The sequence below is a fragment of the Amphibalanus amphitrite genome, unplaced genomic scaffold, assembly GCF_019059575.1.
Source record: "Amphibalanus amphitrite isolate SeventyFive unplaced genomic scaffold, NRLGWU_Aamphi_draft 000406F_arrow, whole genome shotgun sequence".
Taxonomy (NCBI): domain Eukaryota; kingdom Metazoa; phylum Arthropoda; class Thecostraca; order Balanomorpha; family Balanidae; genus Amphibalanus; species Amphibalanus amphitrite.
In genome coordinates, this window is record NW_024881900.1 from 171759 (window position 1) to 197705 (window position 25947).

The 25947-nt window shown below is 52.1% G+C and overlaps 1 protein-coding gene across 1 annotated transcript; it reads left to right on the forward strand.

The window, feature by feature from the left end:
* The first annotated feature begins 7177 nt into the window (after positions 1-7177).
* On the forward strand, positions 7178-16997 carry LOC122390707. Its single transcript, XM_043383895.1, has 4 exons — positions 7178-7845; positions 11459-11675; positions 14188-14503; positions 14709-16997. Exons 1-4 carry the CDS (start codon positions 7546-7548, stop codon positions 15985-15987), a joined length of 2112 nt encoding a protein of 703 aa, XP_043239830.1. The 5' UTR covers positions 7178-7545; the 3' UTR covers positions 15988-16997.
* Positions 16998-25947: the final 8950 nt, after the last annotated feature.

The following is a 25947-nucleotide window of genomic DNA, read 5'->3' on the forward strand; positions in this document are numbered from 1 at the left end:
GGGACCTGTCCACCGAACCGGACAGCAGAGCCAGGGGGACTGTCCACCGCTCTGGACAGCGGAGCTAGAGAACCTGTCCACCGCCTGGACAGCAGGGCCAGGAGACCCCTCCACTGCCTGTCCCAGATAGCAGAGCCATGAGAGGACCCGCCCTCCGTCCCGGACAGCGGAGTCAAAGAACCCGCCCTCCGTCCGGACAACGGAGCTAGAGTGCCCGTCCACTGCCCGAAATAACATAATTAGAAGACCCGTCCGACACCCCTACTGCAGAGGCGTGGGACCCGTGCACCGGCGGAATGCAGAGCTCTAGAAGATTCATGTATCGTACTGAGGAGAACACGGATCCGTTCACAGCTCCGGGACAGTTCAGCCCTGGCTCTGTTGCCGGGACTGATGGTAGGACCCAGATGACCCAGTCATTGCCCTGAACGCACTGATTATAAACACAGCAAACTGGTAAACCAGTTGTTCACAGCTCCGGGACAGTTAAGCCCTGGTTCTGTTGCCGGGACTGATGGTAGGACCCAGATGACCCACTCACTGCCCTGAACGCACTTATTATAAACACAGCAAACTGGTAAACCAGTTGTAAACGAAGTCCTCACCTAAATAAGATAGCTCACTTCTCTCCAACTCATCAGGTTTGGCCGGCGCGGGCGTCAGGCCTCAAATGGTCCGGTTAGGCTAGCCCGCACAGTACAGGTGCACTGCGGCACAGCATACAATCGCCGAGGCAGGCGGCGGCCGGCCGGCAAGATGCTATGGAGAAAAGAAACGGGACAACTGGACAAGCGAATTTATAAAATACAGAGGAGACGTGATACTAGGAAAACAGGACTGTTCAATATAACGATACTTCATTTAGTAGGTAAGGAAAACCAGTAAAGGACAGTGTAACTGAATTTTGCTGGAAAAGCAAAAAAAAAGACCTCATCCTGCCAGACCTAACAAAAAACTATTGGATAGATAGAATCACGTCTAGAACCTAAGTGTATGTTTTTAGAGGTAATAAGCCACAACAAGCATGCATTTTACAAAGATCAACCCAACCATGTCTGGACATGGTGCCGTATTGCTGAAAACTTGGCACTTGTTGAGCCAATTATCACATCTCTAAGTTTCACTGGCAAAATCAGACATGCACATTAGCATTTGTTCTAATTGCTGTAGTTGTATTTACTGATAGGAGCCATTACTCTATTGGATTTGAAACAAATAAGTTCTGTGGTCTTTTATCGGGCACAACAGACAATAAATGTCGCCGCGCTGTGGCAAGCAAACTGCGTTACAAATACTGGGCATTGTAGCCATCTGCGCCCTTTTTGGATAATGAAGGGCCCAGATAGTAGAGATAGCTGAACGGGTGGGGGCTGATGTGGTTCATCCAATATGGTGGTGGGGGCTCTTTGGGTCCAGATGGAGCGTAAAAGCCCGCACCGCGTCGCGTCGCGTCGCGCTGCGATCCGTTTATCGGACAGCAGCGCCCCGGCCCGACCACCGCCGCGGAAAATTTCGGCCGCATCTGCACACAGACGCCGCGTTTTCATCTAGATTCAGCCGCCAGATAAGGAAAAAGTAATTTGATAACTCTCCGCACGACAAATGTATTCAAAAATTCCCCTCATTGGTCGTCGCCTGCGTGTCGCGGCAGTAACCTCATTATCACACCCTGTCACCCCCAGTGAAAGGCACCGGCCGCGCCGCGCCGCGCGCACAGAATTAGCCAAAATCGACAAAAAGCAGGGAGCTCGGGCGGCGCGGCGCCGGCGCCCGCTGAAAAGTTATACGGGTAATAGAATCAGCGCGGTCGGACGCCGCCGCCGTCCAGCTCATTGTCACCGCGCGGCACCGGTCGCCGTCGAGGGCTCTCGGCGCTCACGGGGCTGCACCGGGTAGCTTCTGCCGCGCTGGAGCGCGTCCGCGGCGCGACACGCTCAATTCGCCCTCAGGCGCGGGGTCGACGGCGGCTCATGCGGCCGGCCGAGCGCCGACACATTGTTCCGGCCGAAGAATGGTGCTGGCGCTCTGCTCCCGATCATTGTTGGCCCGGTAATGGATTCCGGGGCGTGTTTTGCGAGCAGCGCGGCCGGCGGCCCGTGTTTGTCGCCAGCGAGACGACACGAAACGCCCGCCGGCGTCAGTGTCACCACTGCCGTCCCGCGCCGGGACAGCCGCTCTGCTGACAATGTGAGACTGACGGCAGCCATCCGGTCCGAGCCGGAGCTCGTCTCAGATCCGAAAATGGCGTCTTGATTCACATCACTCCACTTCCAGCCAAGTGTCTCAGCATGGCTCACATCTCGGCTGCAAACAAACGCGAATCTTTGACCCAGGTCAGACTCCATCCCGTCGCTCGCTACCCGATGATATTTACAAGACATTTTTATGCAAATCAGGCAACTTCGTTAAGGAATTTGAATGTGAATGAGTCTGTCGCCGCCTGACGCGCGGCAGGTAGAAGGAGATGGGGTATTGATCGCTGGCGTCGCTCGGCGGCGTGCCGCGCTGCCAATGGGTGATTAACACCCACATAAAACATGCCCTGTTCCGGAGGCGCGGCGGCGCGTCCCTCGGGCAGTCAGCGGGGAGGCGGCGCAGAGACGGGCGCCGGGAGCGGCGTACCGGCCGCAGCGGAAGGCTCGGCTTTGAGCGCTGGAGGACGCGCAGCGGGGGCAGCCGCCGAAGCTTCAGAAGATCAGCTCAATCGCTCCTCGGCTGAGCCGAAGTCGGCCGGATTCGAGACCCTGGAAGCTGTTCGATGGCCGCCTTAGCATGCTTAGCTATAGCGAATATAAAACAATGAAATAATAGATTTTCCAGTGGGATGTGAGCAGCCGACAAAATTTAAGCGACATTTTGATAGACTTAAAAAGTTATTTCGCAAAATAGCTCACATGATAACATACCGCTTTTCCTACTTTTTACATTGCTACAAATGCTTGTGTTCAATCGAAACTTATATGGTACGGATATAAAATTGTGAGATTTCACACATATGCATTACCATCGATAACTATATAGTTGTTGCTTTTGTCTAACAGCGGAAGGTATACACAAATAAGCGAAGCTGCAGAGATGTCACAATCAACAACATGTGCAATTGTATACCATGTGTGTACCTATAGGTAGGAAGCTGAAAAGTAAGTTGCCTTGCGTTTGTGAAGTCGTTTCATTTGACATAAGTTTGCTCGTATTTTGTAAACCGCATTATGCATACTTTGAAGAACTGTCAGGAGCACTTTCAATGCATCTATACTTTTATCAAACTGGTTAAAACTGCATATGACGCATGACTAGACCGGGGATGCCAAGGCGCGCTTGAGCTGAATCACGAGTTCCCGAACAATGGCAACCAAAAACAATAACCCTGAATCGGCGACTTGCGAAAAGCATGACCGCCCAAGCACCCATCATTAATCACATACCAGTGGCGATCCATGAGTCGCCCTATCCTTAGACCCCCTCCCCTTCTGCGCTGAACTACGGCGTGGAACTGGGCGCTATCATGCTGAGAGCGGAATGAGAGGAAGTGTGACACATCGTGTTCGCTCACTCGGTATTCAGACGCTGTCGCTCAGTGGTCCAAATGACATCATCGTCGCCGGCTTTGTTGTACCTCACGAGAGGCTGGCATGTCGACAGGCTGAGCAAATGTTCGGCGTAGTAGTCGTATTTCTGTTGACAGTCTGTCTACGACAAAGTATATGTAGGTAAAAAGGCTCATACCGCATCTTCATGCCAACCTAAAATGTCTAATATCAGAAACAGCCGGAGTACCTAATAAAGTATATTTCAGACGTGTGAAATTAAGATGTAATTATTTTTTCATCCAACCGTTTTAACTGGCGACCTGCTGAAATATCCCTCAATAGAATAAGTTAACTCATGGCTAATCCATCTTAGTTTATTATTAACGGCGGCTAGAAGCGCCCATCCCCGCTGCAAGGCTGTATTGTTTCCGTTTCGCCGCGGCGGCCGTCCGGTGCCACTTCCCACACCCATGGCTGCGCCGCTCTCACACTTCCACCGGCTCCGCGGCTTTAATCTAGACAATCCTCACACTAGAATAGCTCTCGTTTCATTTCGGGCCCAATCATTTGCGGATTTATTAAGTTTGGCAACTCTGCGCGACTAATCCGACGGCAAGCGGCGCGGCGCGGCGCCGGCGGCCCAAATGAGGCGTGCTGCGTGCGGGTATTACGGCCAGAGCCGGGCACCACGCGCCGCCCCGCTGCAGGATTTGGTCCCCTCGCCGGGGCAGAGGGGCGCCGGAGCCGGCGCGGCCGACGAAGGCTCGACGAGCCCCGAGATGGATGAGGTGTCCCGGATACGCTACCAGAGACAGAGAAATGAAGAGAGAAAGAAACCAGAAAGGGGACGAATAGACAACGGAGAGTTCTTGAACAAACGCGACAAAAGCTGCATCACGACAATCTTTAGTTGTGCCTAATATGTTTTTGCTATCCTTCTTCGCAAAACAGTTTTGAACGAAAAACATTTCTTGAAAACTATGTCTGTCTTCAAATACAAATGTGTAATTTGTGTAATGTCCGGCTAGATAAATGTTACCTACTGCTCAGTGCTCAGCCCTATTCCCTTTTTGATCAAATCAGACGCTACGCAACGTTGGCGTTTGCTCCACCTGCACTTACATACAATGGAAGAAACTATGCAATAAAATGAATATTCAAAAGTAATTAATTATCCCTTATCACTATCAAAAAATGAATATAGCTATAATAATTATACCAGCATTGCGCTGATGCTCATCTTAGGCCACTTTTGATGCGAGGTTCAAAGTTACCCGAACCCAAACATTGCTGTCCTACAGCCGTGAAATGATAAATGTTCGGTCGTTAATGTTTTAATAGCAAGCAAATGTTGAAGCCATTGCAAAACGCTGCTGGGTGGCATGAGCCATCATGAGTTAATCAATGCTTTTCAAAGCAGTACCATATAATTAGCGGAGAAATGAAGATGGCAGAGAAAGACACTGCATTTAGTGGATTTTCACGAATATACACATTTGAATTTTTCACAGGCCACTTCAGTAATTTGTCGCAATGATGCACGTTACACAATGTTTACCCGTGTAATATTCCAGCATCACCTTCCTCTAGCCAGCTGCGGTATCCATCAGACTCCAGCGAGGCCGGCTGGAGAGCTCAGGTTTCAGTGTGCTCTGGCGACAGGTAACTGACGTCATCTCGGCGATATCTGACGTCATCTGGGCGTCATCTGACGTCGGGCCGCCGCCATCAGTGGCAGTGGTGCTGCGGGGCCCCGCTGCTCCTCGGGGTGCAGACGTGCAGCGCTGGGGGCGGGGCCGGGCCGCTCTGCCCGTGACGTCACCGCTCGGCAGGCCCGGGCCCGGTCGGCCGGCGGCCGCAGTGCCGACTTTGCCGACTCGCAGGTACGGCACTCCTCTCACGGCGCGGCGGCCCGAGCGGCCGATTACACTTTGCCCTCACGTTCGCGCTCACAGACACGGGGCTTCGTCTCCGCCACGCACCGGGAGCAGACTGATGCTGCGACTGCATGCCCTGCCCAAGTCCAAACCTACTTCCTATGCAAAACTATGAATGAGATACAACGGGGCAGCATATTTGCAATTGTAATGACCCGGAGAGCCAAAGCAATGTACTGCGTACAAAAGGCCACCCCAGTTCCCCCAAATACCATTTTTTTTCTGAAAGGAGATCCTATAATTGCCGAAAGATGGGAGATGAAAGACAATGTAACAAGGGGGCGTAGTGGGAACGACAGCAGGCAGATATTCAGAGTATACCACAGACTCTACATAAGACTAGTAGCTTGTGTATTTGCTTATAATACCTATAAGTTATATCTTTCCTTCCTAATTTCTTTGTAAAACCTGGAAACGTGAGTAAGCTGCTGATTTTCTGACAAAAGATCGGCAAGCTTAGCCACGCCGGCTGTGGTAATATTCATGTCGAGCATGCATAAGAAAATAAAAATCGTGCGTGTGCGACTTGCGCTTATTTGGTAAAGTCATGCTTCTTTAACACGCGCAGTGGAAGGGTTGCGAGTACTACGCCCAGTGGAAGGGGGGGGGGCGGATGTCGCCCCCCCCTAAGATCTCAGCTCCCACTGGAGCTAGAAAGATGAAATTTGGAGGGTAGGTGGGGGCCATGGGGAACTCTGTTGTGTGTGAATTTCATGACCCTAGGTCAATATCTTCAAGGTCAAATGAGGTCAAATGTGGTCAAATCTGCCATATTAGCGACTTTGTTGCGTTTACACGCCGATAACTCAAAAAGTTACCGGCCGATTTTTTTAAATCTTTCAGTATACGAAAGAGCAAACATTTGTGAGTATGTATGGTGAATTTCTAGATAATCCAACAATAAATATGGCAGTTAGAAGCCTGCTAAGGATAAGATGTCGCCGGCTGAAGCGGCATCGGCCGACGCGGGAAACGCGGCAATCACAATTTTGTGTTTACACACTCATAACTCAAGTTGTTACCGGCCGATTTTCAAAATTCTTTGACCATATGATTGCCCGTACATTTATCAGTCTTCTCACCGAATTTGACGCGAATCTAATATAATCAGCGGTAAGGAGCGCAATGTAAAGACGGAACCGTCCCGCCCCGGCACAGTCTACAATTCAGGCGGCGCGTAACGGCTAGCGCCGGCCGCCGCGCCGCCGCGCCGCCGCGGCGGCAGGATGTTTGACTTTACACCGCTATTACTAGAAAAGTTGTGAACCGATTTTCTTACTTCTTGCACGAGAAGATCCGCAATTCAATTCTGGACAGGTAGCCGAAATTTCACATTGATATTATGCTTGCGGCGCGAGTTATTGGCGAAAAACAGGAGGGGTGGGCGAAATCCGCCCCCCCCCCTTCCACTGCGCGTGTTAAATGAGAGACTCAGAGATTAACAATACAAGTAAATGCTTACTGCTCTTGTTCAAGTAATGCAGTGTATGTAGACTGCGACAGCGACACATATATCAGTCGCACATGAGCTCAGCGCTTCAGCAGACATCCGCAGTTTACACCACTGAGCTCATCTGTGTGGGCAGACAGAGGTCGTACGGACACAAACAGGCTGTCAACATGAGAACTCTGACTCATCTGCTTCCACCTCCTTCCTCTCCTGCGGCGCAACTGTCGCCGATACGGCCGCACTGCGCCGCGTTTGTCAGAGTTCCGGGGACCGGTGTCCTCAGTACCGGCTGGTGTCAGCCGAGGCTCCTCGTGAAGTCAGCCCGACCGCGGTCCCTCACCGCCGCGGCTAGAGGCGCTTTGTGTGAGCCGACCACGCTGTCGCCTCTCCACAGCCGGACAGGAAACACAGCACAGATAGCCAGACGAGTCATCCGGCAGCGGCACACATTCGGGTCAGATTTGGGGCTGAGCAGCAGAGCACAGCTGTGCGATCGGCGTAACGCCACTGTGAGACCGGTCATGGCAGTGATGGCCGTCCTGTGATGACTCGTGACTGTTTCTGCTCGTGTTCGTGACTTATCTCGTGACTGTGTTACCCGGGACGCTAGTGCATACGTGATATATTGATGACCCTTCATGGTGGAAGCAGAGGGATGGTCTCGATGGCCGCCATCATCCCTCTTCTGAGCTCTGTGCTGCTCGCGGTGACCTGGGCCGGTGACCTGCCGGTGACCTCTCCCACCGGAGCGGTGCCAGCCGTGACCTCAGTCGCCCCCGTCACTGAGCCGGCTGAGGACGGGCTGGACTCAGGGATAGACACAGAAGACACCGGTCCGGCGCTGACCGTCTCCTGTCAGGATGAGCTGCACTGCCACTGCACACTGAGGAACGGCACCGTGGACATCCAGTGCCGCTACGGCAACCAGGTGGGTCAGAAACTCGGTAACAGAGCGGGACACCTTGAGGAACGGCACGGTGGACTTACGAGCAGTGGGCTCGTACAGCGTGAGCAGCAGGTGGGCAAGCAGTGAGAGCAGCCCCAGAGCCGGGGGCGAGCCAACTTCGAAGAGGTCACTTGGAGTCAGGGTATGTCATCCCTGACTCTGACCAGCGGGAGATAACAAATATTTAAAATAGGCCCTGGATGGCAGTGACGCTCATTACTCGATGGCTCTGTGTTCATGGTGAGAAGCCAACACGTTTCATATTAGAACCGAAATAACGGTTATACAAGTCGTTGCTTTTCCTCAAAGGCATTATGAAGCTGGTATTTGCTTGCACATAATAACGAATTGTCTTACTTATCCCCTTTCGGCAAGTAAGTACACAGCCTATAGTTGTCCTAAATTATCAATCATGTCGTAAATCATGTAGCTCAAAAGGAATTGCAAAAGATTATCACGTGAAAATTTACATTTAAGACATTTTAACAAGATCCTGCTCGCTATTCGGTAATGTAACAAAAACATAACTATTCGTTACATGCAAATTTTGTCCCACGGAATTCCCGCTGACGCTGCAAACCAGTGCGGATGGCAGTCGTTAGCGGTCGCCGGGTTCACTTCCTCAGGGCGATCCTGCCGGTGAACGCTATCGGCAGTTACATCTATGCAAATTGGCGCACAGCGACCGTCACCCGCATCACTGCCACCTGGTGCTGGCCGGGACATGTGCGCGGTACGACCGAACCCCCTCCCCCAGAAGGACATGTGCGCGGTACGACTGACCCCCTCCACCAGGACATGTGCGCGGTACGACCGAACCCCCTCCCCAGAGGGACAGGTAACCCAGCTAGACCTTCAGCCCTCGACTGAGGAGGTCGGATTCAGCCCTTGCTTCCCCATCACGGGCGGCCACAACAATCATCGCTTATCTTAGTTCTGCTAGTTTACCTTTCTTTCGCCGTAGCCTGTAACTTATTCATATCTCATCGAAATTCACAATTCAGTCTTTGAGCTGAGTCCCTTTCGTCCATCAATATCTCTTTATTTTCCATGCTTATTCCTGCCGACTTTTTACCCTTGATGTATTGATATCCTCGGTCATCTTGCACTGCCTTTGCGCCCGAGGGATGCACCACTGACCACTGCACAGGCATTTTTAGTATTCAGCTTCTATCTCAAACACCACTTTTTCAAGTGTCACCAATAACTCATCGCAGAATCCTTCGTAGAATGTCTGCTTTACACTCTCGCAATAGCAATCCCTCAGACTTCAGCTGTCAATCGATTTCGCCAATCTTCACACAGTTATGTGTCGATATTTCGCATTCTTTCACGTCTCTAAATGTACCCGATCAGTTGGAAAACGTGCAAGTTGCGTCCGTAGCCAAACATTCAGCGGTCATATCGTCAATCAGAAATGCGTGTAACGCGGCCAAACTATTTTTGTCCGCTCGGAGAAGACGGATGACAGGTGCGGGTCAAGAATGGCGGACCAGTGTTGACATTCCAGAGATTTTCGCTGCAGCAGAGCACGACGGGCATGTAAAATGGCGTTGCTAACAACCTCAAGGATGAATGCATGCATATCGCCAAGGGCTGTGACCTCTAACGTGCATCATTTCGTTTGCCATCTGCTAGTCATGTGTCTTGTTTGGGGTGATAAAACTCACATAAGTACGAAATTCCGATGCTCTTACTTTGGCATAAAGAAGCAGAGCCCTAGGTAGGCATAGCTTCCCAGCTGACGAAACACAGTGAAAAGCCCGCACCATGTCGAGGACTGTTGTTCAATAAAATCTGAATCTGAATCTTCTAGAGTTGCAAGGCATGCTGATCTTCTTTTTTTTTTTGCTTAGGGTGTGGTAGCATGCCGGTATCGTATCCCATAAATTTTGTGTGGGGCCGGTAGCAGCCTTTGGGGAAAATTTTGCAACTCCAATAGCTTCCAAAAGATGAAAACACATCAAAGAGCTCGAATGAAATTACATGGAATACAGACGACTACACTGTTATAAGTACCTCAATATCACGAATCGTTTAAGTTATGTTGGGTAGGCTAGACAGTTTTGCCATGACTTTCTGCTCATCACCTGAAGTGGTAACTGATAGGCACTGACCACTGGAACTCGAAGCAAATTTCGATGAAACACATCTATCCTTAATCGCCTTCGCGACTGCTTGCCGGAGCTATTTAAAAGAATTGAGTAATACCACAAACCAAATCCCAGTCCCACCCCTCGACAGCCCACTCGTTTCATTCGCCGTTCGACACACTCAGCTGAGTCACCTGACCTGACATGGACCGTTGTGCCGACAAAACAGCAGCACGGCAGCGCCGTGTCGACGTCGGCAGGGTTTTCCCGCGTCGGCCAACCGAGCGGCGGGTTTATCTAGGCATGTCGGTGACCGCGGTATGGCAGGACCGTGTTCCGCCCCCGAAATCGCGCTCGCTATCGGAGGACAGCGCTGCCGACCGGACTTGGACACCGGCTGGACGCCGGCTGATATCCATCGGTGACCCAAGCCGCCGCCCGCCGAGGCGGCGCCGGGCGACGGGCAGCCCCACAGTTGCGTGAAATGGTCACTATTTTGCAGAACATACAAAAAAGGGGCATCGCGTCATGTTGTCCTTTTGGTACTCAGCGCTGGTTGATGAATCACTAAACCGTTGCCAGTGTGGGAACAGGGGTGGTGTATGACAAGTGCCATGTGGCACCTTCTTCATAGTCACGGCAGACACCGTTCAGGTAATAACAGGCTACTGTTTAGCCATTTAGGGACTTTTCGGGTGGGGTGCATGATGCCTCCACAATCTTCATACATACAGGTGAATGGTGAGAACGAACTATTCTTTTACTTCCTACTCAAAACTGTTCTATCTTTGATGTCGCTGCCTCAACGGACTACAAAAAGTAAATGCAAACGTATTCCCTCTCGGTTAGCTGCATCTCCCTGCATTTCTTTACTTCTAGTTTGTTGTTATATCATATCAAATAAAATAGTTGGATTAGCATAACTTGATGACTTGTTTACAATGGCAAACAACTAAAAAAAGTAATAAAATCGGGAAGCATGCACGACTGTTCGCCTACAGAGCGTTTCTTTATCAAAGACAAATGCGTAGGTGTCAGGGTTATTCACATTCAAGGTTCGATGGAAGCATACTCAGTTAAAAATATACTTTTTAAGCCTTCGTGTACTTAGGTTTAGAATTAACGACACTCATTAACATGTGCATATTGTAGCACCATGCAGTGATGTTGGCTATTTAACATACAGGTGTCCAAACCAGCTGTGCTCTGTCATTTTCAACGCTCAATGCCACAAGCTAGAATGCACGTACTAGGTGTTCGATTACATTTTAAATTAGCAAGATAAATCTACTTGTCAGAGAGACATTATGTCACCATTAATCACCGCTCAGCGGCTGATCACTGCGTTCGAACTACGTCTGATCTTCGCGAGTCGTTCTTTACATGCCACTGAATCGTACTGCACCTAGAATGACAGGTCAGAGGGACACATTGCAGCTCTAGCCCTGCCGCTAAGCACTCACATTAACGCTAACCCAATTCAAACCATCGCACTGTTGCAGGACGTGGTGTTGCGCTGGAACGTCATCACACCCCGTCCGGAGCCGGGCACCCGGTTCGAGATCGACCTGCAGACGCGCGGCACGGTCAGGGTGCTGCCCTCCTTCCTGGACCTGAAGCTGCAGCAGCCGGCCGACGGCAGGCCCTGCGTCATGTTCATCGTTAGGGATGCTACCCTGGTGGACGCGCTCTACGCCAGCGAGAAGACCTTCCCCACCGGTGAGCGACCATGAGAGGTGTTATACCGCCTTGCACACTATGCATAGACGCGCTATAAGGACGTACTATAACGCGTCAGTCAACAGCGGTGTCCTCTGGGCACTGACCATGTATAGTCTGAATAACCAGGCAGCAGCCTGCAGCACAGCACTTCTGTGATATAAACAGCTCGGCTCAATGTCACCGTTGCGGAAAATCCTCAGTTTCCACTCGCAGTAGTAGCTTCATTGCCTATGCAATGCTCCCCATGCGTAGCGAGAAGTTTCTGAACTACTGAGCTCCGTTAAGTTCAGTGACCTCAAACACAGAGAACCCCAGTCTTCCAAAGTCAACTGTATAGCTATGTTGGCCGAGCTCACAAGATGCTTTAGGATATAGGGCCAAATTAAGTTTGGCTGGATTCTGGTTGTGCATTTCAGTGTGTGCAACTATTTTCGTTCTATCTGTGACTTGTCTCGCTTAACCCTCGCCGGCCGAGGGGGGGAGGGCGGGTGCCGCCCCCCATAGGGTTTTTTCGCGATAGCTCCGAACACGCTGGCGATAGAGAGCTGAAACTTGGCATACCTGACCTTTGATCCAAGCCGCATCTTTTGACACCAACCGCATTTTTGGGTCAGGTCAGGTCACTGACCTATGACGTCATAAGTGAACCTCTGCACGGTCTTCAGAAGTCGCAACTTCGCAACGCCCTCACTGCCAGAGGAGATGTCACAGGGAAATGAAACTTGCAGGATCTAGTATCCATTATGAGCCCCACAACTTGTATATCTCGGATGTTTCCTAAAGGTCATATGAGGTCAGGTCATTTTCGTGACCTCACCATTATAAGTCAATGGGGAAAAATGAAAACTGCTATTCTGGCGCCGGGAACGATCTCCAACTATCTCAAGCACACAGAATCGTGATTTTATGCACTCCTTGCAAGGTTAGATGCGTCGCTTTTGCAATGTTGACCTTGCGTGACGTCATTTATGACGTCATCAAGGTCATATTAGTTTTTCGTCAATAACTCTTGATCAAATTGAGCTAGCGAGTCGGGAAAGCCACCAATGGACTCAGGAAGACCTGCCGAATCGAATGATATGCGACATGACCTCTTTCGACCAACTTCGTGACCTGGGGGTGCTGACCTGACCTTGACCTGAGGTCAACACCCCAAGTTGACCTGACCCGGACAAAAAGTATATCATTCGACGCGCCTGAGCGAGACGAACACGATGCTGCCAAAATCGGCGCTCTGCGGCCGTTTTTTGCGAAGTTATTCACCAAAAACTGAACCGTACCTTGGGGCACTTGACCTGACCTCAGAGGTCACCGGTTGACCTAGGACCTTAAACTCGGGTACCAATCTCTGCGTCTCGTAACGGCGCACACGCTCGTTTTTTCCGCGACGCGCTAGCTCTACCAGGGGCGAAACGGCGAGGGGGGTCGTACCCGCCCCCCCCCCCCCCCCTCGGCCGGCGCGTATGTAGAAAACCAATAGGTCCGGCGAGGGTTAAATGTTGCTGAGCTTAATGGATTTCGGGAATACAAGATTTAAGTTTCAGACGCAAGACGGGGAGATTCGCAGCAGTAGACATACCTATTACCTACTACCATTATAATGTATAGCATAAGCAACACTTCATATACATATAAGAGCATCTGTGTCTCAGTTGCGCATTGTCACTGGTATGGTTGCCTCTGTACTAGCCAATAAATATTACCCAAACTAACCGTTTGATATCTTCACAATCCTACAACCTCGTCCTCAGCTCTCAACAGTTACCTTAATCTGTGGTACATACCTAATCCAGTAACACAGACCATCATACCAGAAGCACGACCTCGTCACCAGCAGGCAACACATTCATCTCACCAGCACAAATGTCTTCACCAGCAGTAGTCTCCTAACTCCTTATACCTATCACCAGCACTGCTCACCGGGATGTCAGTTTGCCACCAGCCCCTCGCAGCAGCTCAGTCGAGTCGCCGCGCTGCCACCAGCTCGACAGTCTCCCCGCCCCCACCAGCTCTCTAGTCTCCCCGCTGCCACCGGCGCGGCCGTCTCCCCGCTGCCACCAGCTCTCTAGTCTCCCCGCCGCCACTGGCGCGGCCGTCTCGCTGCACAGTGGGCAATCAATTTGCAGATGGCTCCATGCCGGTGGCTAATCCTGCCATTGCGCCGCGGCCAAACGGGCCGCTGGGGACGCTCGGTGACACAGCAGAGGAGGCTCGTCCGGCCGCCGACCCCCGGCCGGACTGGGACGGACAGCGGCACGGGCGCGGCTCTGAGGGTGGCGTCACGAGATACCCAGTGCCAAGGGGCACACAAGGATTGCGTAGAAATGTCTAATTGGTTGATGAACGTAACTATATGCTATTTGATTGTATTCGTGTTTGGTTTATTCGAGTATTCGAGCGCGGCTTATTTTTTAGCACATTACGTTCCTCAAGTGACTTGCAGTGGGGACGATGGTGTAATCCGCACCGGATGTTGATCTGACACGATCCCCGGTGTTTCTCTCCATAGAGTGGCACCTGGAGCGGGTGAACCTGCGCTCTCTGAACGGCGAGCAGCTCTCGCCGGCGCCACACCCGCTGCTGCTGACGGTCCGTCAGAGTCGGGTGGGTGTGCTGCGCGTGCCGCCACTGCCGGCCGGCTCGCGGCTGACGCTGGACGACTGCCAGGTCAGCGAGGTCACCGGACTTCCGCCGACGCCGGGCGACGTGCCGCCTCTGCCGCCGCCGGAAGGAGCCGCCGGCCGGCCCGAGGTGACCGTGCGGAAGTGCCGCCTGGACACGCTGCGAACAGCTGCCCTCTCCATAGAGGATGTGCCGGGACAGAGGTGAGCGTGCAGACGCAGGAAGTGAGAGATAGGGCTGAACATGTAAACAGCGTGTAGTGCAACCGCCAGCAGCTTGTAGTCTTACCACAGTACAGTTGTGCGATTAAATAGTATGACATTTAAGGCTTTCCTCTGATAAAGCTGAATCTGAAACAGTGCTTACCTCACACTTAACCAGCCTCTGATTCATCCACCGTGTTCACAGCCCTCCGTCGCTGCTGTTCACCGATAACCTGATTGGCGAGATGGAGCGGGCCGCCGTCACCGTGCGCAGCTCCTCCTGCCAGCTGGCGTTCGCCGGCAACACCGTCGGCCTCCTCCAGCCAGAGGTGTTCTCTGTGGCCGGCGGCACCCTGCGCATCTTCAACAACACGCTGCACGTGCCGCACGTGGCCGCCTTCCGCGGCTTCTGCGGCCAAGTCAGCTTCGCCGACAATGACGTGCGCGTGCCGCCGACCTTCGGCGCGCTGCACTTTGACCCGTGCGCGCGCTACAGCCTGATGGCCAACACGTTTCAATGTCCGTGTGACGGCGTCGGCTGGCTGGCCATGTTCGAGCGCCGGCAGCGGCCCAGTGTGCTGGAGGTGTTCTACGAGCGGCTGCTGCGCGGCTCGTTCTGCCGCACGCCGGCCGGCCCGGTGCCGATGGCCGAGTTCGCGCAGCTCGAGGACTGCTCCGGCGCCCGGCTGAGGTCCACGCTGGTGCTGGCCACCGCCACGCTGGCAGCCGCCGTGCTGGTGCTGCTTCTGGGGCTGCTGCTGTGCTGGTGCTTCCACCGCAGACGCGGCGTCACCACCACCAAGCTGCAGCAGCCCCGCCTGCGCCGGCCCACGAACCTCTACACCAGCGGGATCAGCTCCCCGATCTCCAAACACTCGGCGTCGGCCGCGGGCGCCGGCCGCCCGGTCACCGCTCCCTCCAGCCCCTGCCTCTCGGGGCTCTCCGGCGTGGACGCCCACCATCTGGGACACTACGTCACCCTGGAGGGTGAAGACGACGACGGCCTGTACGCTACAATCGTCTACAAGAAGCGGCGTGCGCCCGACCCGCCGCCCGGCTCGACCCCGGGCCCATGCCGCGCCGCACAGAACAAAGTCCTCAACAGGTGTGTGTCTGAGGGCGGCATCCGGCTACCCATCTACGGCAGTCTGCAGAGCCTGCCGCCGAGGAAGCTGTCCGGGGCGGGCGCCGAGCTGCGCGGCGCCGAGAAGCCGCCCGAGGGAATCGCCGAGGAGGGGGAGAACCCTTACCTGGTGCCGGACGGCACGGCCAGCGACTACACGGAGGTGCCGCCGCAGCTCTACGAGGAGGTCTTACCGGTGGCCGGGCCCGCCCGCTCTGGATGGGCCGCGCCGCACCAGGGCAAGCCCAGCAAGGACTCGGGCATCGGGGACGACTTGTATCTGGAGACGCTGCCTCAGGAGGCGGCGGCCAACCTCAGCGCGGACGTCTACAGCCCGCCGGTGCAGCCGAGAAGGGACTGAACAGGAGCACTCGAGCAGACAGACTGCTTTTCGGTGATGATGGCCATCGAGGTCAGAGGTCAGGTCAGCCAGGGACGAGAGATAGAGAGTTAGGCTTGTCCGGCAGTCAGTGGTGAAACTCGGCAGTGGATGGAAGTTGAAATGATCCGAGCAGAAGCCACGTGGAAAAGACGAACGTTGTTTGCACAGTGCTGGACAAGACAGGGAACTATCGCAGTGAATACAGCTTCCAGCCTGATAGCTCTGTTCATAATGGCATGTGGCAAGCGCGGTCAGTTTTCACCCTACCAGTTTGTAGGTGTGGAATATACAGAATGTAGAATATTACCGGCCATATTCCTTGCCATAGTAGTTTTTTGTTGCCTGATTACCGGCCACACCCAGCTTATTTTTATGGTTAACAGGGAAGAACGAGGAATGGAAGCTGCAACATTCCTGCTTGTGATATTAGGTATGACATAAGCGATCGACTCATTAGATACAAAGTGTGCGAAGTGCAGGGTCACCGATGTGACATGCAATGCAAATTGACCTACTTTGTCATGCCCCGTAGTCGATGGCTAAGGCCTCTGCATATTGATATTACATAATCTGTAGATACTCTTTGTGAATGTGGTGTATGCTCACATGATTTCATTTATTTCCTCTTCTCAGATCCTCAATCATAGACAGACCTATGAGCACCAAATGGACCGTGCCTGAGGAAATACAGTTATGCTTGCTGTGGTGATTTGAGGTCCTAACACTGCCATTGAGGATCTCGAGCAGTACTGATTTCAGATATACACCGTTTTGAATATGATTTGCTTATATGTAGGTATATTGTACATATATAGTACGCATCGTGCACCTTATACATTGTATGACATTAGAAATGTCACGTCTGTGTTTTTTTTTTTTGCTAGTTAGAAACCGTCATAAAACGTAACTCAAGTAAATAACTAGCACCAATGTCCGAGAAGTCAAGAAGTGATTCCGCTGTAAGTGTAAATAAACGTTTTGCTATCATCTATGACGACTTTTGTATGATTCATCAGCATTTAGCGATGACATATAAACTATAGGTATTTAATTACTAAGATCATGGTTTTTTTACTTTGAATATGACAATAACGTCTAAAATAGGTTTTAGACATCAGAGTTATCAAGAACTCTGATGATATCTCTAATCATATGATCTTATGATAACGGTGACAACTTAAACAATGCTTAAGGTTACACCCAAATTCTTCAAGGCCACTGCATAAGTTTCATTGATACAGTTTAATGGCATTCGCGACAAGCTATTCTTTACACCGGTCGCAGTATTCGCACTATTACCTGGGTCGATGCATCAGTGGTGAGTGATGGCCGCAGTCTCCCGTCACTGCGGGAATGCCGCACTTGTCTCGAATATTGTGCACGCGACGCATATCGGCGGCGGCGAGCACGGCGCACGTGCTGCGAACACGGCGCGGTGCAGTGATAAGGCGGCCGCGGCGAGTGTGACGAATGCGGCGCTGTCTGCGCGCCATTGCTCGTCATCCGTCTCCGATACGGGCCGCTCCGGCGCGTCACTTCAGCGGAGGTGCTCGCCTTTTCATCGAGGCGTTCCATCTCGCTGAGCGAACATGCCGCACGTGCCCGATCACCTGCAGCTGGACCGCTCTGGTGGATGGAGCTGTCAACACGCTCCCCTTGAACTCGTGTAAAACAAGGAGCGGCTTACCCAGAACGACTCCCTTCCGGCAGACGGACAGCAGTCTGCCACTTCTCAGCTTATTCAGAATGTATTGAAATATACAGAAATATGGAAAATATGTTTATCTATGAACTTGACTGTTGACGTTGCCTGTACATACGCCATGTGTCACTGTGCTGAAGGAGTCTGGAGTACCTACAGCTTCTTGATTTGGTGGACATCCCTAAAAGTTCAAGAACTTTGCGTGGATATAAGTGTAGGTACTGGCTTCCTCTTATTGCACGACTGGATCAGACCGTCAATCTGACCTGGGAATTCAGAAACAGGAAAATGGCATTCAGCCAATTATTCTGTTTCGAGTATCTTTTCTGTCTGTTCCATGCGAATTCTAACAAAGAAGCGATCCGCCTCTCGGACGGAATTCGTTCCGACTCGTAACTCTGACTGTGCTCGCGCTGCCGGAGACAGTCGCAGCGTCGAGCGTCGATGACGGGTGAGCTCCTCTCCGCGAGACGACGCGAGTGTGACGGGCGCGCTCTTCAGAGGGGGAGGCGGCTGTGACGGGCGTCCTCTCCAGGGGAGGCGGCGGCGGGCCGGATCGGCAGCCGTCCGTCATCGTCCCCGCTCTGCCGCCGACATGGAGAGCCGACCGCCACCATCACCGGCGCGCCGCTGTCGCCGCCGACGCGCCACTTGTGCGTCCGTCTGTGCCACGTGCGAGTGACGTGCAAGGAGCGGATCATCACTCGGCTCCCCTCGGACGGCCGTCCCCTGCACCCCTCCCCCACTCGGCGGCCGGGGGAGAGGGGAGCTGCCAGGAGCCCATGGCGATATGTGTGGACGGGATGGGGACGGGAGGGGATCCGGATTAGCATGAGGGTGATATGCAAACTATGTGTGGAAAGTGTACCAAATGTATCATTTCCCTTCAATGTTGTGTTTGTAAAACAGACCAGAACCCTACTGGCTACCACCTATAAAAACACACAAATCAATTTTCATTATTTGGCGAAGGCCGGTAAAGTTATAACGGTTATCTACTTATGTGCCAGGATTCCAATCTAAACTATCTGAAACTGTCGGCATTGCGACGCATGGATGGACTTGCTAAGCCCGCGCCGGCCAAGGAACTGTTTCAACACCACTCCTGCGACTTAAAGCACACCTTTTGATGCATCTTTTCTGCACGTGCCGTAAAAATTTCGGATCCAAGCATCCAGGTCGTTCAAGGGCAGTTTGCCAGGTCCCGCGGCCGCCAAGTCACCTAACCTAAAAAAAATTCATGCTCATTACTGCTACACTAAATAACTGATTTATGCGATTGATAATAATGACAAAATGTATAAAGCTTTTATCTTTCATTTTCGATATCGGTGACATAAGGTCAGGTCAACTTTGTGACTTCTCCGCTAGTTTTTTCAACGATAAGTCATCGGAGATCATTGGAATGCGACGTGTTTTGGACGGAACCCATTCTAATTGCCCATATAGCCCGCAGAGCCACTAATCGTATAACAGGAAAAATATTGCATATTGATCCAGAAAATTGCACTCGTGTGCCACTTCCTTATGCCACTGAGTTCATCTCACTTCTCAGGTCATGAGAGACTCCTGCAACAGTAATTTGACAGATACTTTTGATAGAGCTCACGGAGATGCGCTAGAGCGATACAAACACTTTGGACATGATCAGCTCTACGATATGGATCAAATGATATGCAACATGATCTTTTCATCAGGTCATGACCTTGACCCTAGGTCAAATAATCAAAATAGCATTCTAAATCAAAATTATTGTTCATTCAACGCGTCTCAACGAGAAAAATCGATACCGGTAAAATCAATGTCGTGAAAGTTCTCTGTCGAAAGTTTTTAAGGAAAAACATTTTCGCAAGAACGTCAATTTTAACATGGTGTAAACCCTTGACTTTAAATCAAATCTGAGAGCATTGCTCAGAAAGCTTTAGAAGTGCTATCGAATGCACTTCTCTGTGGCGCAGTAGTTCTTTTCGTGGCCGAGTAATGCGCCGATTTGTGTAAGTCTTAAAATAGGCAGAATATTCCCTACCTTTGATATATCCCGGTGACCTGACCTGACCTGACCTTAAAAATTGACTGGGGTGGATACCTACTTTACTTCATGATTATTGACGCTCTTTCAGATACCGCGCACCGCGTGTCGCTGCGTGGCCCAAGAGCCAGGCTAGAGGGGGGGGGGGGGTTCAAGCACTCCCGACACTGTGCAGTTTAATTCATTTTATCCCGCGCCGTAGACAGTGCTTACAATTGCTTTACGTGCAAAGAGAGAAAATTATCAGATGTCGTGTAACTGATTTGTTAAACGTCTAGACGATTAACAAATAGTTAGGTAAACGTCTAGTAAACATTTCGTCTAGTTGGAAATATGTCGTATTTTTATATAAAATGTATTTTTTACCTTTAAGCGCCCGAAAGATATCGGCGGTACGGGATGAAATTACTAAACCGCTCGTAGGCAGAAAAATATATTTCAAACGTCTCTACCTACTCAGGCATAAAAAGGTCATCCTGTTTGCCGAAATTGACAGACAATCGGCAAATGAAGCTTATGGCTCGCAAATGTACGCAGCAATAGGGTCTAATAATTCAAATTACTATTATGTAGAAGCACAAGACTCTTGTGCCTGATTTCTTGTTTTTATTATTGCAAGCTGTCAAAATCAAACGACACAACGCCCTTTAGCAGCCCTCGCTGAATGCGACGAGCGCCGGCCACGCATTAGTTCAGCCATCTTCCGATAGATGGCATGAGCAGTCCGATTCGGGGCCGGTCGGCCGTGGCGGCTCGGGCCCGGCGCCGGCGGCCGAGAGGTCGCGCCGCCGACACCGTACCCAGTTTTCCACTCAGTCGTCTCTGCCGGCCGGGGATATTACCCACATGTACCGATAAGAAGGATGCGCCGGCGGAGCGGCGGCGTTTCGTCTTTTCCGACGTTTCACTCCCATTCATCACTGGTGCGGCGGCGGCGCGGCAGACACCTCGGCTGGGCGCTGAATATTCACCACACCACACCGCAGCGCGCGTCAGGTTCATGTATATGGATCTCTGTCGTTTTTACCGACGGTGAGAGGATACGCGGGGATGCCGTACGCTGGGTGCCAATGGGGCGCTCAATACTGATCGGAGCGGTGACCGGACAGAGGGGCGGGGAACAGGTGTCGGGGGGGGGGGGGGGGGTGCCAGAGAGGGACGTCCCTAAATACGGCACCCTCGCACTATCTACCGGTCAGTCGGTAGGTCACAAAGGGTGACACATTTAAACGCCCATTCACACCTGGACACACTGAACTGGACTATGAATGGAACAGTTAGGTTCTGTGGGCCTGTAAAGGTAAACGGATAGACGATGCCTATCAATTGTAAGGAAACGAATACCTTATCACTCTACCAATCATGCACTCATTGCATATTTATAGGTAAAAAGTTTGTTCGTGCTTAACACAAAAAAATGCAGATTATGAGTTCCAGTTATTGTTTTATGCGTAGGTGTGGGTATAGGTAAAGAAAACAACAAAAGTTTTCCAATAGGTATAACACATTTAAAAGACTTTTCATTTTTACCGCTTAGATTGATCTCTGTGAATTTCACAAAAAGACCACATTAACTACAAAAAATGAGCGGTAGTCAGGTAGGCACATGCCGATGTCACATGTATGTAAGAACCTACATAAAATAAATCACTCAGTAATTAGATCTTTAAACGGCAATCCATCAAGATCTGTACGGTAATGCTGCTATGTCATGAGTTGAAGACACAAAAAAAAAAACACGCAGAAATACACAGAAACAGAAATGAAATAGCTTGTCATATGCCATTGTTTGCTAAGGTGCCAAGTTTGCCATTTTCATAAAAACTCTCGGAGTCTGCTCATGAGCCCCTGCCCATTGAAACTGGAACACCCGTTAATCGTGAAACCTCAAACCGTTTTGTCGTGAGTGATTTTAGAACACGACAGCTCAGTCTTACACCCTACACTATGCTGAAATTCAGTCTGAGCACAGGTAATTCCGGCAATCCGCTCCGAAGCGTGCCTGTCGAAGTTCTCCGAAGCTGCCTCCCGTTTGCGATCACTTTCAGCCAAGCCGTTCGGTCGGCGGTCAGCCTGCGCGGTAGGAGGGGCTATCGGTCACGTTCGCTGTCCGTTACAGTGTGACGCGGCGCACGCGCCCCGGGCCGCCCAGCTCCCGGGGCTGGCGAGACCCGTAACGGCCCGTAACGGCGCGTTACGGCCCGTAATGGGACGTAATCCGGCCGTAAGGGGCGACCGGCGTCATGCAACAGATATCGCCGTGTTCAATTGGCATCTGACGGCGTGCCGTGGCGGGCCGGTCGCCCACAGACGTGCGGCCCTAACCGCAGGAACAGCCGTTTGCCCTGGTAATGGGGCCAGACAGGCCCTTACGTGTCTCGTAAAAGAGATACCGAACGATGAAACCGTTGAAACCGCTCGGCGAAGCACTGATGAAACTCCTTCGTTCGTTTCCTCTCACTTTGCCATTCTGCTCCAACTTCTCCGAACAATAGCAGCATTTTTTGTCTTCCAGACAACATTTCCCGCCACTAAGCCATCTTTTGCCAGTGCCGCTAGACTGCGCAAAGGCAGCCCCAACAATGACTGATCGACTCAATATGTCGCAACATAAGCCGCGCTCTGCACATTTCTCTTTTTGACATCAGCACCCTTTTACCATTGGGGCGGAATCTCTCTTTCTCTCGGACTCCCCAGAAATGCCCCTCGGTCCGGCGGTGCCGAAATGGCCCATCGGTCCGGCGGCCACGCGGCGCGAGCCCATAGCGACTGCGGGCGATCTGTGCCGGCCGCGTGCGATACCATCTCACTGCAGAGACGGCCGCGGCCGGCCGGCTAATCCGCTCCTGTCGTCATTTTTACCCGCCGCCATAAATCGGCCAGTTTGGGACTGCGGATAGCTGGGAATAGGCCGAGCTGCGGCTCAGAGCTGTCCCAGCTCTCCGCGAGGACCAGATAAGGCGGCAGGGCTAGGGCTGGGAGGCTCACAGCTCGAGGCTCCTGGAGCGACGAAACGGCAGACTCTGGCGATAGTTGATCGGTGTCGAGGCATCCTCTGTATTGTCCTACTGGCTACTATCGCGACACGGTAACATAACGCATTAAGGAAAACAGTGGGCAGCCGTTGAAACTGACGACCGTTTTGTTCTGGCTATACAAACGTTTCACATCATCACATGTCGATGGGCGGTGGCTGACATTCTTCGACTAGAAAGCCATACTGCAAGCAATCCCCGGAAAGCATGCCTTACTCTTCAGCCTATCACCACCACCTATCACCACCAGCCCCATTTAGTCATCACCAGTCCATGCTAAAGCGGATGAGTAACTCATGGTGTCACCCCACCGCCCTCGCTACCAAATCTCATTGGCATGCACTGTCCTAAAATTGTCCGGGCACCAAAGGCGTCGGCCGCCACCCCTCACCCCTCTCTGCCGACTTCTCTCGGCCCCTCGTGCACACGTGACCGGCCAGCGTCACCCATTCAGCGCCGGTTAGGGCCACCAATAAAGCCGGGCCGTATGTAGTTTAACCCTATCGCCGGCTCCCCTCCGTCTGCGCCCAAACACTTTAAACTTTAAAAAGCCTTGTCACTAACTGTTCCCGGCGGACCACGGCCGTGACGACGCCTGGGGCGAAATTAAAGAACGTCGCCCCTCGAGTCGCGCGTCGGCAGAGAGGCGGCGGCGCGGCTCCCACCAGCGCGCTGCCGCCCGGCCTGGCTCGCTCGGCGAGCATCCCGTTTCCCTCGATAAAGGAGCGTGCTGTTTTGGTCGCACGCTGCAGCCAAAGTGCCACTCAGAATAGACCCGATGCTGTTTGAGCCACAAGGGACGCCTTTTTTCTCGACGAGATCGCGCCCGGCAGGCATTTCTTAGCGTGACATGCAATTGAAATAGACACAAACATGGCTAACCTCTGCTTGATCGAATAAAAACACAGTCTTTTTGGCAGCATAAAAAGGAATATTCACCGTGAAATAAATGGAGGTCAGTGGATCAGAGCGAGTCAGTTTTTTACGGCATTAATAGCGATCTCAATATGTGCCGGCTGTCTCATTTTCAAACTTAACGTGTGAAATGCATAACCAGCAAGACTATAGGGGAGACCCGGGAGGTATGGGCCCCCCGGAGGTATGGGCCATCGCAGTTTTGAAGAAGTGTTGCATATTTTTACACATTTGACCACGTAAACTGGTAGCAGCCATTTCGTTATGCAACCCACGTGATTTCCAAAATCTTCCTCAGTCTTATTTGGCAATGAGCGGTGATAAAGCGTTTTTGCCCTCTCCGAGTAAAATACGGTACATAAAGTAAATTCGTGATCAATGTGCACCAGGCTCGTTTCATTACGTCAGACCATCGCTAACATAAAGTTTAAAGCATGCAAATTAAGACTGGATAGACAATTTGACGCTTTCTTGCAAGATTGAAGATTATGAGCTGAGATGCTACGCGCATTCTGGCCTCCTAACCGGGAGGTTCGGGCCACCCATCTCCAGTGATCCTGAATCAATAAAATGATGCTTTTTTAATGTCCTCTCCAATAAGTTTTGCTTTTATCGCGCATGGTCGAAAATTTAACTACAGATTGCATTCGAACAGAAAAATATTGTTCGTCTTATTTCATGGAACATGGTTGCGTCAACCATACTAAATATGCGCCCAAGCGGCCTCCATGAAGTAAGCTGTTGGCTGTTTATGCGGTATCTGGGCTCTAAGAGAGCTCAAGGTAGATCCCAGCTACGAGTATTGTTCTCAATGGCCGTTTTCACGACGGAACTTTCGCAGAGGAACTTATTTGATACCTAAAAAGTACCTACCCTTAGAGGCCTTAACATCCCTCAAACTGAAATATTTTATGTTCAAAATGATTTTAGAAGTTTAAATCCGGGTATTTTTTGCCCTCAAATCACTTATTTATTTACAAACACAGCAATTTTTGGTTCTAGTAGCCAGTGGCGCAGCCAGGGGGGGGGTCAGAGGGTCAGCTGACCCCCCCGAAATTTCTGTCAGGGGCCCGCTCGAGAGAGAGAGTGAGAGTGAGAGAGAGAGAGAGAGAGAGAGAGAGAGAGAGAGAGAGAGAGAGAGAGAGAGAGAGAGGGGAGAGAGAGAGAGGTCCTAATCTAATCGGACGAGCCCGCTTCGAGAAATGCCCACTGCGACACCTCGGGTGAGGGGTCGGCCTGGGGCCCCAGGTGGACAGGGCCCGGGCCCCCAGGAGAACGGGCCCGGCCCCCTGGGTGGATGGGACCCGGGCCCCCTGTAGATGGGTCCGGGCCCCCGGGTGGATAGGGCCCGGGCCCCCCGGCGGATGGGGCCCCGGTGGATGGATCCGAGCCACCGGGAGAACGGGCCCCGGGTGGACGGGGCCCGGACCCCCGGGTCCCGCGAGAACGGGTCCAGGCCCCTCGGGTGGATGGGGCCCGAGGCTCCGGGAGAACGGGCCCGGGCCCCTTAGGTGGATGGGGCACGGCCCCCCGGGTAGATGGGGCCAGGGCCCCCCGATGGATGGGTCCGGGCCCCCGGGAGTACGGACCCCAGGCCCCGGGTGGACGGGGCCCGGGCCCCCGGCTGGATGGGGCCCGGGCCCCCTGGTGGGCGGGCCCCGGAGCCCCGGGTGGACGAGGCCCGGAGCCCAGGTGAACGTGGCCCGGGCCCCCGCGTATGGATAGGGCTTGGTCCCCCATGTGGATAGGGCCCGAGCCCCCGGGTGAATGGGGCCCGCTAGGGTGACCCGCTTGCTTCGCGACGCGAATAAGGGGTATTTTCGATCGGTGGGCGTTTGGTTGGTCTTGTGTCTGTGGGTTATGTATCCATTACGGTCGATTGCCTTTTGACGGCTAAGCATTTTGGTTTTGGGAAAAAATATCCATCGCATCGAGGTGCTCGTGTCTGATAAAAACCATGCGTTCTACTATAGAACATGCCAAGTGTATTTCATGCCATAGGTTGGCGTAGGTTATTGAAGAGTGAAAGCCATCGATGAATTACTATGTAGAGGTTTGAAACATTTATATTCTTAAGAATATTGTTGCTCGTCATGCAAAAGCGATGATTGGACCTTGGTCACAATTGAATGCTCTTCCAATCTATGCCCATTTCAATTGTCAAACATACCAGGTTATGTAGCAAAACCCCTGTAATTAAATAAGTCATAAGCAAATGCTATTTTCTCCAGCAATTTGTTCCACCTTGTTTTTGATCA